Raw genomic sequence first — 15,129 nt, forward strand, 5'->3', positions numbered from 1 at the left:
TCGCGTGATGGTTTATGTTCCTTGACGAAGTATTGTGGTTTATTTGTGGCAAGCACTTTTTGTTACTGCGGTGTCTGCTGGTGCAGGTGAACTCAGCGAAGGGCAAAAGGTCGCGGTGGAGCACGGGCGCGCCCAGCTGCGGGAAGCACGCGTGGAACACGAGCGTCTGCAGTGCCACGTGACGCAGCTGTCCCGCCTAACGCACAAGCAGACCCGGCAGCTGCAGCAGGCCAACGAGCAGCTCCGGTACAACACTCACCTGTCAACACGTCACGGCGATTTCCTTTGTCTGCCACAAACGAACCACAATACCTCCGATTAGCACGGTTGGCTATGTACGGTGCAAAAGAAGTTTAACATACGTACATACATACATACAAGGAGCATAAACCGTCACGCAAACTCTGGTCATCCTCGCAGCAGCTTTTGGCTAACCAGCGAACAAAGACGGTCACTGCATCGCACGCTGTCAGATACACTTCTGCAGCCATCGAGAAAGCTCTTCCTTCCGATATTAGGAAGGCACTGGAGCTATGCAGTTAAATTTTGATTGAAAACTTTTTTCTTTACAACTGCTTTTTATGTTTAGTTTGTTGTCCTTCCCCCGCACCTCCGATTAGGAGGGTTGGCAATGTACGGTGCAAATTAAGTTCAACTTACATACGTCATGATGCTAACAAATAAAGCCACTGCTCTTGATGCGGGGCCAGCAGCTGCGGGAACACAGACACTTTCGCCACTTAGATCGTCAAAACAAGTCAAAGTGATTTCCTGCCCAAGTGAGCATTTGAGGTTACAATCTCTGAGCCAGTGGTGGAAATTTCGCATTCCTATGGCAGGGGCGAGTCTATCAACAGGACAACTGCTGTTGACTCTCTTAAAGAGTTGTACTCTTTTTCATGACCACGGAGGGATGATGGGCTGAGTCAACTTGCAGCCGTGATTTGAACTCGCAACCTTCCTATTGCAAGCCACTCGCTCTGGTCGTGGGAACAAGTATCCCAGGCCAGATGTGGCTGTGTGTGACTGGAGCCCAGTGCTCTGAAGGCAAGAGTCAGTGGCCCAAGCCCACTCCTGAGCTGCCAGGTGGTCATGAGATTGCAGTCCTCTTGCGTGTGTCCATCCTCCATGCCCTTTTCTGTTTGATGAGTTATAATCATTTACAAAAAGTGTTAGAATGGTTTTTAGTACTGTCAATTGGTTAATTTACGAAGAACATCCCTTAATCACAACACAGAATCAGGCCGTCATACATCTCAATGTTTGTGTGAAAAGGTCAGGACACGGAAGCAGTCATGAACACGACATGTTTCTTAATGCTTGAAGCACCAATGTGCCTCAGGCAATATGGAGACAGGTTTACGGAGCAACAGAGAGCGCTGAATGACAAGAGGGCGGAGTTGGAGAACTTGCAGGCCGAGATGTCCCAGATGAAGGCAAGCACGTCCACCCGGCTTGCCCTGCAGCGCCAGCAGGTGAGGAGACATGAGAGGAGGAGAGGATAGAGGAGGTGAGCACAGAGGAGGATCTTGCAAACAGGCGGAGCGCGTCCACCGTGGCCGTGTTAGATGGGGATGGAGAGGCGTCTGACAAACACTCGTGTGTGCAGGCGGGCGAGGAGAGCGATGCGGCGGAGCGGGCAGCTCGCTGCAAGGGTCACCGCCATGACGAGGTCATTCAGCGGCAGAAAGAGGCACTTGTGGAGCTGAGGGCCCGGCTCAAGGCCATGGAGAAACTGCGGCCTGAGTGTAAGATCCTCGCAGCACGTGCCTCCAACTTTGAAGGGAATGTGTGGTTGAGTGTGATCGTCTATGCACCCTGGCCCTGTATGGGAGTGGTAAGTGGAGCGGTTAGCGCTACGCTGCGCTGAGAACCCGGCAACCCGGGCTCGATTCTCGCTCACGGCCACCGCCAGTGACGATTATCTGAACCGGTCCTGGGCCTCCCCTAGGTTGATTCAGCCTCAAATGAGGACCTGGTGCGATGTGTAAACATCACCACTGGGGAGATGAAGGCAGTTGGGCATGATGCTGGCCACCCACCCCCTCATTCGCCGTGCCCACCTTCAGAGGTGCTACTCGCTAACAGCAATTGCCCCAACAGTCTGTTGAGTCTATACGGGAGAGCTTTGTCTTTTTGTATTTCATGCAACCTTATTCGGCGCTTCATTATAACGTTTGCCTGTCTGTGTGTGCACGTTTAGTGACCGTGAGCACCAGTAAGTCAGTGCTTCAGCAGGAGTTTGCCCAAGAAGTGAAGCGTCAAGAGGAGTTCCTCGCATTACTACCTGCAGGGGAAGCCGATGTAAGTCTTGACCCATATTTCTTCATGGGATGGTTTTGCCGTAAGAATAGGTTTTCCCCTTTTTTCTGGCAACAAAACAGGTGTTAAGATGTTAAAGCACCAAACTGAAACCTTTTGCAAGGAATAATGTCTGCATTAACCACATATACTTGTGGTGAAAATACAAACAAAAAACATGCTCTGACAGTATATGCATTGTCTTTGAAACTGATTGGTACACACCAGACAGCTTTCTATAGAGCCTAGTCTCAAACAGTGTTAGACCAGGGGACGCCACAAGGCGAACAGCACAAAGACAATGCACTATCAAATTGATAGAAAGCTGTCTCTGGTGTGGACCAATCAGTTTAAAAGACAATGCATATATTGACCGAGCATGTTTTTTGTTTGTATTTTCACCACACGTATCTGTGGTTAATGCAGACTCCTTGCAAAAGGTTTCAGTTTCTTAACACATATTTTGTTGCCAGAAAAAAGGGGAACACCTATTCTTATATTTTGACACTGGCAAAGGAGGTCCAATGATGTATCTTTTTGCCAGTTTCAAATAGATGAAAAAAATATCAAGTATAATACTTGCATTGCCTTGCAAGTATAATATTCGCATTGCCTTGTACTATTTGCCTTTTGGCGTTCTCTGGTCTGACACTGGTGAGACAAGGCCATGAAGAAGGCTGTCTCTGGTGTTTGCAAATCAGTTTGTGTGTTTATTTTCTTGGTTCTTTCGGTAAAGTCACGTAGAAGGGAAATAATAGAATAATAAAAATAAAACATAATAAAATAAAATTCTCACGACGTTTCGGCCACAACGCAAGCAGCCATCCTCAGGTGAAGAACAGGTCTGTCGGAAAGACAGCGTCTGAATGAACACCACCAAGCTTGGCAGCGTATATTTAAGCTGGGTTAGAGGAGGAAGGGCGCCTTGACAAAGGAATTTGCATATCAACAGAGGAATTTAGCATATTTATGGAAAATGCAGATATGGGATTAGTCACTACTTGTGGAATGCGTAGGAGGTGGGGGGGGTCTCAAAGTCATATTATGCCCGTGCATTATGTAGGATTAGCAGCAACAAAGGGAGGAAGTAGGGTTAGCAGTAATAAAGGGAAGGAATTTTAATAGTAAGGATAGTAAGGAGTAGGGAGCTGTCTAACCCTTTCCCGTTTTCGAGACAGCAAGTTACAGGGTGGGTGCACTGTTCACTGCTGAATCTCGGAATGTGCAAATAGTTTTCCTTAATTCTATTTAGAGAGGTATAGCATTGTTGTTTTTAAAGACATTGTACTCACCGCAAAAAACCCTAGTGACACGACCGCACTCTATGATAGCTGGCACCAAACTGTGCCACACGCTCTCTTGCATGGTCTTGTTGGAGCCTCAGTACCGATGAAGTTATTTTATTTACACATCCTTCATTGGAACGGAATCGGAAGAAAAACTGATGATGCACATGTACGTCATCAGAATTGGAAAGGGTAACTGCACGGGGCGCTGTGTGGTTTTACAGGCAGAGAGTCATCTCTCGGCAGTGATGGCAGAGGCTGCTATGGAGCGCATGGCTCGACTGGAGACCATGGAGAGCCTGGAGCTCAGCGAGAGAAGCGTACGAGCCGCGCACTGCACATGCACCCAGGGGCATCGTCAATGTGCACACAGCCTGGCACTTTGCACCGAGGCCAGCCAGGGTGCCAGTGTGCACAGAGGAAGGGCATTGCAACACAAACGTGTACGGCGCGAAGACAAAGCATTTAGTTTCTATCCGTGAATTTAGTTTCTGTCCACCTCCAGTGCACTGCGTACCTTTAACTTGTTTTTAACCCACGTACTTCAATACAGATTTCAATTCTGAATGTAACACCAAATGGACTGTAAGCAGTGCATTGGGGCCCAAATATGCCATGGCAGAGTGGTTGATTCACTATTGGAAGGTTGCTATTTCAGATCCTATTCAGGGGTCAATTTGGCCAATCATCTCTCCATAGACAAGAAGTACCACTTTGTGCAAAGTTAACAGCAGCAGTCCGATTGAGACTGGTCCCTGCTACATGATGCATAATTCCACCACTGGCTCAGGGCAACTAACCTAGAGAAGTGAGCAGGGGGACACTTGGACTTTGTGCTTGAGTAGAGTCCAATGCTAATTGGATGTATTTTACATCCTCTAAATAGGACCGCAACACGTGTTGAGATCTAACAAGATCTGAGTGGTCTCGCCAACCCCATCGTTCATCTTCCCAGCTTCGAGCTGCTGCGCCCGTCAGGGGCCCTGCTCGACAGGTTCCGTACCGGCCGGGGCCCATGTGCGGCCAACCTCCAGACCTGAGACCAATGTGACACCAACCCACACTGTGACATCAACCTACGCTGTGGATGTGGTCAGCGGCAGACCGAGTCGCGCATTTTGGAACCAGAGTGGCGAGATGTTAACTACCTCACCTGGTATGGAGGAGGTTGTGGGTTTGATCCCGATCCTGATGCCTGTATATTTGGAGTTTGCATGTCTCTGTACCCCTGGTCACGTGGATTTTTCTCCGGGTTCTCCAGTTTTTCCCTCCACAATTTGAAACGTGCGTTTAGAGCATTTGACTGCTATCAATTTCCAAATGATGAGCCACATCGTTGAGCTATCATTCGCTTCTGGAAACAAGAGTTATATAGCTCAGTGGGCCTTACCTGGTAAAATTTAAATAGTTTAATGATGTAATGTGAGGTTATATCCGGGTCGTTGACGGATTACAACTCGTCACGACGATTGGCTCTGCCGGTCCTGGTTCATAGCCAATGGGGGGAAGCCTAGGGGCGTGGCCCTGACGTAATGGAAAGGTGACAGCTGGTTGTAGATGATTGGTTCTGCTGGCTTTAGCCACAGCCAATGGGGAGACGAGTCAGGGGCGTGGTCCCGGGAGCCTCTGGAATATTCCATAGAGGCTAACCAGGATTGGGGGAAACGTACCACGTGACCCGGGTATTAAATAGGGGTGGAGACGAACGACACGTGGTCAGAACGAGAACGAATGGAGGAAAGGGGCCACGCGTGAGCGGGGCTCCGGGTTGCCACGTGGCAGTGCGTCTCTCTCTATCTATCCCTCTCACGCTGCCTGTCAGCAGCGTGAAGGAAAGCTGTAATGCAAAGTTGAATAAAAGACCGGATTCCAGAAGTCACCTCAACGACCTTTATTACAATAGTTTAGTTTAAATAGAGTGGTCCCTGACCGGACTCAACGATGGTCTCAGGGACTTCGTTGCCGATGAATCGGCCATTGCCCAGCTCGGAAGGACGAGTGTACGAGAATAAAATCAGATGTTGCGTGCAAATTGACTGATCTAGTGCAGGCGACGGTGACACCTGCTGCACTTTGCTGCACTCTCTGTCCGTGACTGCAGTACCTGGATCTGGCCCAGGCCTTGGCCGAGCTGCTGCAGACGCCGGAGTTGCCTGGCTCCCGTCCCCTGGCGGTGACGCCGAGGGAGGGGAGGGCGGCGTTGAGCGAGAGGCGGCATGAGGATCGAGCGTCGCTGCTGTCGTCAGTGCGCGCGCTGCGCTCACAGCTGCAGCACAAGGAGACGCTGTTGCAGGGATACGAGGGAAACCTGAGGAAGCTGCGGTGAGGCTCCTGGGGAAGGATGCTCAGCGTAGTCTTTTGTGCGGAAGGTCTGCACGCTTAAGCAAAAATGATGAATGGATGAGAATCTGTCCCCGCAAAAATAAATGTTTAATCCATCAGCCTATGCACATTTTGGACAAATGTTTTGCAGCAGCGTTTGATGAAGCGGGAAAACTCTGGACAGGTTTTTGACTTTCTGAGTCTCGTCAGCAGAGGCAGGCCTGTTAAAGATATGCCACGACATTGTCAGATGCTATAAGGAAGAGCCAATCTTACACACTGCGGGGCCCATTCTGAGACCCAAGAGGTGAAACTGTTTCAGAGTTTTCCTGCTCAAATGAATGCTGTTGTAAAATATTTGTCCAGAAAACCAGTGTTGAATATGACGTTATTTTATACGTCCATTATGCGGAGTGACAGACTCTTGCCTGCTTATTTATTATGCTATGACCTGTGATCTAATTATTCAACCGTTTTAGGCTCTATCCTATACCAACCCAAACACTGTGCTCACAACGCCCTGGATATTAGACGAAATATTATGTGCAGCATCATTGGTGGAACACTTTGGTCCTGGACCAAATCCATGGCGTCCCTTGCTGGAAACCCCCCACAGCGAGTATGAGCAGACGGCCGCGGCGCGCGCGGAAAAGGTGTCGGATCTGGGTGAGGAGGTGGACAGGAGGAACGAGGAGATTTCACTGCTCAGGCAGGCACTGGAGCAGACGCGGGCGCAGCTGGAATCCGAGCAGCGCCTCGGCCGCAACCTTAAGCAACGCCGGGTGGGTGGCACTGCCCCTCGTGCCCTGCACCAGGGTTGAAAGACAAAGATCCCCCCGTGTAGCCTTAACAGACTGTTGGGGCGAGAGTTCTGTTACCGAGCAGCATCTATTGAAGGCCGGCACGGCGCACAAGGGGGATGGATGGCCAACACCACGCCCGACGGCCATTGTCTCCCGAGTGATGATGTTGTTTTTCACAGACCGCACGCACCAGGTACTTATTTAAAGCTGAGTTGACCTCAGGGATACCCAGGAGAAGTTAAATATTCACCACTGTTATTGTTCGTGAGCAGCAATCGAACTCGGTCACTGCTGGGTTCGTAGCGCAGGGCGCTTACCACTGCAACACCGCTCACTGCACCAACAGGATCCCCGCACACTGTGGTAAAGAGCTGCGATATGGCCCCTTACTTGAAAGGTAAAGATAAATCGGACAACGGGAAAAACCCTGCCACTGCTCGCTCGCGCCACTACTGGCACAAGAGCGCTCGAGGTCTCCTCTGCAGAGTGTATTTGGCCTACTCTTCTACACTGGCCAGAACACCACACACGAACTGCCGATCGACTAACTCTGGGCATAAAATGTATGCTGCTGTGGGTGGACAGAGGCGGGGGGGGGTAAAGAAACGCACACCGTTGTTTCAGCTGCTGCATGAGGAGGTCGAACCGGCGACTTCCACATTGCACGCCCAATGTGATAACCCATTAAAGAAAGACTGCTGCCAAAAACGTCGCCTATGGAATATGTACGTTTTTCTTTTGAGACAGTGTTCTTTAAGAATGAGTTGCAGTTTTTTTGTTCAATGAGCTTCTGTGCCACCAATGCCGCAGCAACGCCAAATAATTGGTTCGACTTGATAGCCGTTACATCACGGCAGCAGCCCTTATTTCTTACAGATTGGATAGTCTTACATTTTGTGTGAAGTTCCTTCTCAACCAACATATTAATTGATCATTCAGTGTATAAATGCAAGGTAACAGACTAAAAAATTAACCCGTAAAAACAAAGTTTTTCACTATAAATCCTTTATATGCGTGGCATCGGTTTCATTTTATTATTCATTTCTGTTTTTCTTGAGTAAGCAAGCAAGCAAGTGAAGTTAGTATAAAGGATTTAAAAATGAAAGATCACCTCTTGACATGCCCCGTATATTCCCGAGGGCACTAGCGTTGACCCGTTTTACCACTTTCAAGAACCTGGCGGCTTTAATTTAACTGCTCTATAAATAGTCTCCATTGTACAGCGTGGGGGCAGGGATTTCATGCCATGTGGTTAGTCAACATTTGCGTCATCATGAAACGGGCGGCTAGAGTTTTCTCGTCCTCTGGCTTGAGATGGCTGCCACCTATGGGTCAGATGATTGTCTGTCACCATTAAGCAATTGGTAATTAAATATAAAAAAAAAAATCCCTAAACTGTAAAATTTTGGAAAAAAAATTTCACGAAAATTAATTGTCACGCACAACGAGTCTGTGTGCAAAATGTCAGCTCGATTGGATCACGGGAAGTGGGTTAAAAAACGACCGAAAGATTTGCACGGTCGTAAGCAAGCAAGCAAGCACGCAAGCACGCAAGCAAGCAAGTGAACTTAATATAAAGGATTTAAAAAATTCGACGTGCAGATACGAGTCACGTTCCTTGGCATTTTTGATGGGTGAGCAACACAGATGATGTTATTTAACAGTGCCGGGAGGTTCTCAGAATGATAATGTGCAAGTATACTCATATCCTGTTTACAGGGGTGTGCGTTGGGCTCTAGTTTACCAGTCACGGTAGATTCTGTTCAGGGTTCACGATCGTGCTCTGAAGCCTCCAATTACACTAAGATATTCCCACGTTCCTTCCCCTTATCCCACATGAGCAGGGGGTGGTGTTAACGCTGCAAGAGAAGCAACCTGCTGCCAGGTGCACACACAGCTGTGTACGCGAGGACATCCACGGCAAGGTGAGCTTCGCGCGGTCCCGCTCTCGTCGCACTGCAGAAGGTGTCGTGCAATGGCATCGTTGCACCACTGTGAACCAGAGCCACGCCCTTAACCCACACGGAGTGCCCATCGGCAGTGTTAACTCCACAATGAATCGTCAACGTTTGACCACCGTGAATTGCATCACCGATCTGCTTTGTTCCCTTGCCGACACTTAGGGGTTTGTATTGATTAGTCTAGACTGGTCATACACTGAATTGTGGCTTCTGCAATAATAAAAGTTTTTTAACTCGACAGTGTATGGGAATAACGCGACCCGTGCGTCACGCTGCGCATACCACGCGTCAATGCGACAAACGATTGTAAATATTTGTATGTGTAATGCCCCTGGGTTTATGGAAGGAAATATATGTTAATGCTGCGTTGGCGGTGGTGTGCAAGCATAAAAAACTAAAGAGCTCAACCCCTTTGTCAATAAGACTGCTGTAAAAGAAAAAATATTTCCTAGACAGCGTTTTTGGCAATGGCACTTTCTTCAGTTTTACGGCCTGTCAAGATGGGCCATTGCCCAAAGTAAAAGCCTCCTTGAGCACCTCACCACTGCTCCACGTGACTTTGGCCATGAAAACTGGTGCTCTTGCATTGATTGCTTGAGAACAACTGGTCGCTGCGCATATCTTTATGTACGCACGTTGAACTTCTTTTGCGCCGTACGTAGCCCACCGTGCTAATCGGAGGTGCAGCAGAAGGACAACAGACTAAGCGGGTCTTCTTCAAGTGGGAAATTAAAGATGACCCACAGCACAGCGACTGCAGCCACCCGAACCAAACAAATGTACCACATCTGTAAACAGCTGTGTTCTACTAGGCCTGCTCTCCAGTGGACTGGGCAGCGTTGGTCATGCCACTCCAGGAGCTAGCGTCACATCTCTCACACCTGGATGTATAATTTGGATGTATGATCAAACCTGGATGTATAGTTTATGCGTGCTTGCCATATGGTAGAGAAATAGGATTGCCCAGATTGGTCACCTGTTATATCAATTTCCTTTTAAGGTCACGGTGTTATTGACAAATGTGTTGAGCTTGTAGTTGTATGGAGTAAAGATGCTGTTTGCATTGCAATGGTTATTATTGTTTTGTCCCTAACGATAAAACCATAATTGGCAAACACTAGTCATAGTTTGTCTTGATCGTATAATTTTACTAACACGCAACTAAAGTACAAAACACCCCGAGTCACACATTGTACCACTGTCTGTGCTGACTGCACATTGTACATTGCCACCATCAGTACATGGCTGTCGTTCATTGCTCAAGCATCAGAGTTGCGTTTACATGGCGTTTCAATTCTCTTTCTTCAGCTTAACAGTGACGATATGGCCGAAGGAGCACCTCCCACTGTCTTAGGCCCTGAATCAGTAACTCATTCGCTTCGGATAATCCTCGTCTCTATTCTTCCAGATCTTTCTTTACTGCATCCGTCTGTCTGGTTCTCTGCTGCCCTGCTCTCTACGATCCCTCTGCATGCGTGTGGTGGTGCCAAATGTGGTCTTCCAGTTTAATTCTCATCTTGTGTCCACTCCATTGCCGCCTCACCTGTTTTCTCCATTAGAGTTGTTTTCTATCCTAATTCTTGTTTTTACGTTCCTGAATCTTTGGAACCTTGATATGCTCAGGTTCCTTTTCAGGATTCTTCTTCATATGTTGTATTATTTTTGTTGTTATTTCGCTTATGTACCCAGGAAAGCCTCGCTGAGCCTCACGACTCATTCTCAGGAGGATCCTGTCAAGTTTTCGCAGTGGTGGGGGGGGGGTGATGTTGCTGCGTGGAATCCCAATTAAAGAATTTGTGGGTATTTTTTTTACCATTGAGATGTTTGGCCAATGCCAGTTACATTGTACGTTATTAGCTATGGGCCGACACTGGAGAACCAGGAGGAAACCCATGAAAAAAAGGGAGAACATACAAATTTTACGCGCATATTCCCGTGTTGGGAATCGAACCGAGGCATTTATTGCTGCGAATCACAAGCGTTACGACTTGCGCGCCACCCTGCGGCACTAATGCATAACAAGATTTTCACTGCCGTTCTTCAGGCTGAGAGCAAACAAAGGGCTCTGGTGGAGCGACTCCGCAAGAGAGAGTACGAGGTGAGCGTGCTGAAGGGACAGATCCGACATGGAGCGAGCGCCGCCTCCACACAGCATGCAGGTGAGCTCCCAGCAGCGGCGCCAGCACTTCAACGTTCACGCTGAAGGAAGCACGTCCCGTACTCAGTTGCATGACCAAGACGTGGCCCACCTACGACAGTAGCTCGTGGAGCGGCCAGAGGGCCCACGGACATGTGAGCTTACCCAGGATATTGGCTGGATTGACATTGTTCTGCTTCATTATACCAAGCGATCACAATTTTATTGGGTACTTGGTCATTAACTACATTAACATCATCGTCACCATGCCGGATGAAGCCCTCCTCAGGCCCTCATCATCACTGAGGACCTTGCAATCCACCTCACTCGTGCACATGGGGCGCCACGGTGGCAAGATGTTAACTACCTCGCCTGGTATTTAGGGGGTCGTGGGTTCGATCCCGACCCTTGACACCTGCTGTTTGGAGTTTGCATGTTCTCCCCGTGGTCGCGTGAATTTTTCTCCTGCTCTGGTTTTTGCCACCACATTTAGAAACGTGCGTTTAGAGTATTTGGCTGCTATACATTTCCACGTGATAAGCCACTTTTTTGAGCTTTCAATTGTGACCAGGTCGCTTCTGAAAAAAGAGCTATACAGTTCAGTGAGCCTTACCTGGCAAAAAACAATACAGTATTTTCCCATATAATGCCGTGTTTTCATAACACAAATTGTATATAACGCGGATAATGTATTAGGGAACACATTTTTTATAACACAGTTCAGTTAAAAGAACTATGTCGCTTGAGTAGGAATAAACAGTTGTACGGCTGCCTCGGCGTAGCATCGCACAAGGCGAGATGCTTCTCGATGCTACCCACGCATCTCAGTCTTTGTTCAGCCTGTTTACGCATCTCATGCGTTATCGCAATTTTTCCATAACGCAGTGTTCTTTGGGAAGGCAACTACCATGTTATAGGAGAACAGACAGTTTAAAATAGTTTAATAGAGAGATAAACACAAAGGAGGGGAAGGAGAGAGATCAGTGAGATAATAGATTCATAATAGATAGAGATACGAGTCCTGGAGATCAAGAGGTACAGCTTTGCTGTCACATACATACCTTAGGACATCTACTATGTCATAACATATGGTGTCTTGTGGGTACCAATACACACCAATTGTATTCTGTGACCCAGCAGAAAATAAAAGTTGAAGAACCCTGCATTGAGTAATATATGACAATTGTCACGTGTAAGCTTCTAAATACACTTGTCTCTTTCTGTACAGATGTGGAAACTTGAAGAAACACATTTAGACACGGCTGTCTAGTGCCAATAATATGAAATGTGAGATTTGTTTTCGTGGATAATTTATCACAGTATTGTAATATCAGATCTATATAACATTTGTGCTTTAAAGTGATACCGTGCAGCAATGCTTATTGAGTGCCTGAATAATACACGCGGACACATCCTCGGTCTGTGTACACTTCCATGAGGACGCGGTGCATACCGGAGCTCGTGTTTACGTGTGTAGTGGGCTCAAATTAGGGGCACACAACTTCTTGGGAGGCAACACTTTATTATTAACACAACAGGTAACTCTTAACGTTACACATAGGGTGGTGACCACCGACCTAGCCTCGCTAACACACACCGTTAGTGATGCTCGGACATAACTAGCGTGGCCCAGCTAGGAGGGCTACTGGATGGCCACACTGACTTGAGGCTTGACTCTTCTTCACGAGGCATCTTCATCCCGGACCCGAGCAGCCTCGAACCCGGTGCGGAGTGCGCTTATATGCGCCTCGGCGTGCCCGGGCCTCACCCCGGCCACGCCCGCCTTCGAGAACTCTCGAGAAGGCTCTCCTCCTGTCCACGTGACCCCAAGGTGCCCCCGGCCCCCACCTTGATCCGGTCACATGTCCAGCCGGGTTCACTCAGAGTGCCATGGCCTGACACAACCCCTGGGGCACTCATCCACGGCCTCCAGATCCCCTGAACAGTCCGTGACACCATTCCCTCATCCAGACGGGATGACGTCATGTGTATGTGTGTGGACCCGCCTGGTAGTGACGTTCCCCCGCATAGTGACGTCCCACGTGTGTATGTGTCCACCTGGTAGTGACGCTTCTAGTCACTATACATGTACGATTGTTGATTGCCAAAACAGGACTGTTCCATTATTCATAAATATTTTGTTGGATTAGATCGCGAAGATATAAATGCGTCATTAAACCCACTACGACCTCGACAGCCAATTAGTAAGGTTTGTCATGTAAGCAAAACATGCCAATTACTTACTAGTTCAGCAGAGTAAACCCACAACATTTATAATTCGAGTACGACGTTTCTCCAGTAATTAAAACCAGCCTCATCAGCCGATAGCCAGAATTGTCCTGTCTCACACCTCTCCTATCTCACACCTCTCTACCTGCCGTGAAGCCCAGTGCACCTATACAGTAACATTACATATACTATTTCAAAAGCTGTCACGACGTTTTTCAGACACTTTGAGCAAACTTGCGGGCATTGAGCCTTATTCAATCTGTATGTAATTACATTCAACCCAACAGTGCTGTATTTTGACAAAACGTTAGTAACAAAAAGTATCAAACTTGTTTAACACCGCTCGTTAAGCCTGTGTCCACGAAAGGTTGAGTGGAGTCTGACATAACAGCCCCGGTTACATAGCCAGGCATGCTCAGTAATCACATCTTGTTGAAATATAAGTATGAACTTGTGAGATCATTATAAATTTTAAAGTGGCAATGCCACTTAGTGTTTAGCCAGAAAGCCCCCGCACTGTGGTGGGGGTGATTTTATGCAGTGGTAGGAGACCTGTGGAAGCATTTCGCACCTTAGCAGCAAAAAATGAATGTAGAAAACGTCGCATTATTTACATCTCCTTTACCCACCACCGGCACAATAGGCTTCACTGTTTCAGTCACGTTGGCGATTACGTATGTGTAATAAAAGACTTCCACGACGATGCTTGTCAGAGTGCTTCTCTTATTAACGGCAGTACGGCACAGCTCCGCTCCCTCCCCCTCCGGGTGATTTCCCTCTTCTCAACACCGTAGACGAGGCGTCCCTCTCCGAGCACCCCCGCGGCTCACTCCACTCTCCCAGCCTCGCCGCTAACTGACGGTGTGCCGGGAGGAGCGGTGAGCTCTGCTGGAGGATCTGCCGCGTGGCCCGTGGCGAGGAGGGGATGAGCAGCAACGCGGTCTGGAACCCAGGCTTCCCACACCGACCTCGAGTCCTCCTCTCCTTATATTCACCCCGGCGGAGCTAGGCTCCGCCTCTAGCCACGCCCCCTCGTGGAACCTTCCCGATGGTTCGAGAACTTCTCTATCCGACTCTGCCCGTCCTCCCTGGCCCAGATATTACCCCCCTTCGGATTGGATGCTGATTACGTAATGGTGCCTGTCCCCTTTAGCCTCTGGCACCCCCCGGATGGCGCTCATTACATATGTATCACAACTCTGTAATGTGAGGGATGCACTAACAGTAACGCTTCCAACTTTTCTAAATCACTTTTCATCGCTTCCCTACAAAAGGCAACGCACAGTAATTTTTGAGATGGCGGAGAGATTGAAGTTCGTTTTGAGGGAATTGTGTCAAGATGTTAGACGGCGAGAGTTCTATTTCCTACAGCGGAGCCCGCGCCGATGGTACGCATTGGGTGAACTGCGCTGCCCCATCCACTGTGCAACCCAGACCTGGAACCCACAGGTCTTCCGTCTGTTCGGGCCTTTAAAGGCTTGGCTGGCTGACCACGGACAACACTTTTACAAGTGACTGGTGCACGTGATGCCCCTCACGAATGGTTACACGATGCACACTGACGATTTCCCTTTGCCTGCATAGACATTGACCCCGGTTCCAGATTGGAAAAAACATTTTTGGCAAATGTTCATGACTTTGCAATAAATCAAGAATCGGGTTTAATGAAAATTTATTCTGGCAACATGGTGCGTTATAGTTAGGGTTTTTGCTCAGATGTTGATTAAAGAGATGTGTTAATGCTCTTGATCTGTTAGCATTACTCTGAATAACATAATTATCATCATCATGATGGTTAACAGAACAATGTAAATGCTACTCTTACAGTTGGCACGTTGCTGCGACATCACGTTGGTAATGTGAATGCGAACTTTTGAGCACAGTCGTGTGCCGGCTGCGAGAGCTTTTGAATACCGGCAGAAGTCGCGTGTTGATATTGCTTGTCCATGCCCTTACGAATGGTAATAAACTTCCTTAGCATGTGTGTTATTGCATGCTCTATGTTTTAGTTATTTAATGCCCACAGTTCATTTCATACGGAACCGAGTTGTACTGAACGCCCGATCCCCAAATACGAAGGAGACGTCACA

General features: G+C 48.1%; 1 protein-coding gene across 5 annotated transcripts in view; it reads left to right on the top strand.

The window, feature by feature from the left end:
• The window catches only part of FHAD1 (forkhead associated phosphopeptide binding domain 1), a 48,269-nt gene extending 34,546 nt beyond the window's left edge, over window positions 1-13,723 (top strand). For 2 of the 5 annotated variants that reach the window (XM_078869491.1, XM_078869493.1), the window contains 9 exons: window positions 87-246; window positions 1,343-1,475; window positions 1,610-1,748; window positions 2,204-2,304; window positions 3,812-3,907; window positions 5,689-5,909; window positions 6,526-6,691; window positions 8,557-8,637; window positions 10,718-11,091. In XM_078869491.1, coding sequence (XP_078725617.1) covers window positions 87-246; window positions 1,343-1,475; window positions 1,610-1,748; window positions 2,204-2,304; window positions 3,812-3,907; window positions 5,689-5,909; window positions 6,526-6,691; window positions 8,557-8,637; window positions 10,718-10,876 — 1,256 coding nt within the window. In that variant the 3' untranslated portion in view covers window positions 10,877-11,091. Of the gene's footprint in view, window positions 1-86; window positions 247-1,342; window positions 1,476-1,609; window positions 1,749-2,203; window positions 2,305-3,811; window positions 3,908-5,688; window positions 6,074-6,525; window positions 6,692-8,556; window positions 8,638-10,717; window positions 11,092-12,038 lie in introns of those variants that run through there. The other 3 variants (XM_078869492.1, XR_013639404.1, XM_078869494.1) reach the window with 3 other exon arrangements.
• The last annotated feature ends 1,406 nt before the right edge of the window (window positions 13,724-15,129 follow it).

This window comes from Lampetra fluviatilis, chromosome 28 (assembly GCF_964198595.1).
Source record: "Lampetra fluviatilis chromosome 28, kcLamFluv1.1, whole genome shotgun sequence".
Lineage (NCBI taxonomy): Eukaryota > Metazoa > Chordata > Hyperoartia > Petromyzontiformes > Petromyzontidae > Lampetra > Lampetra fluviatilis.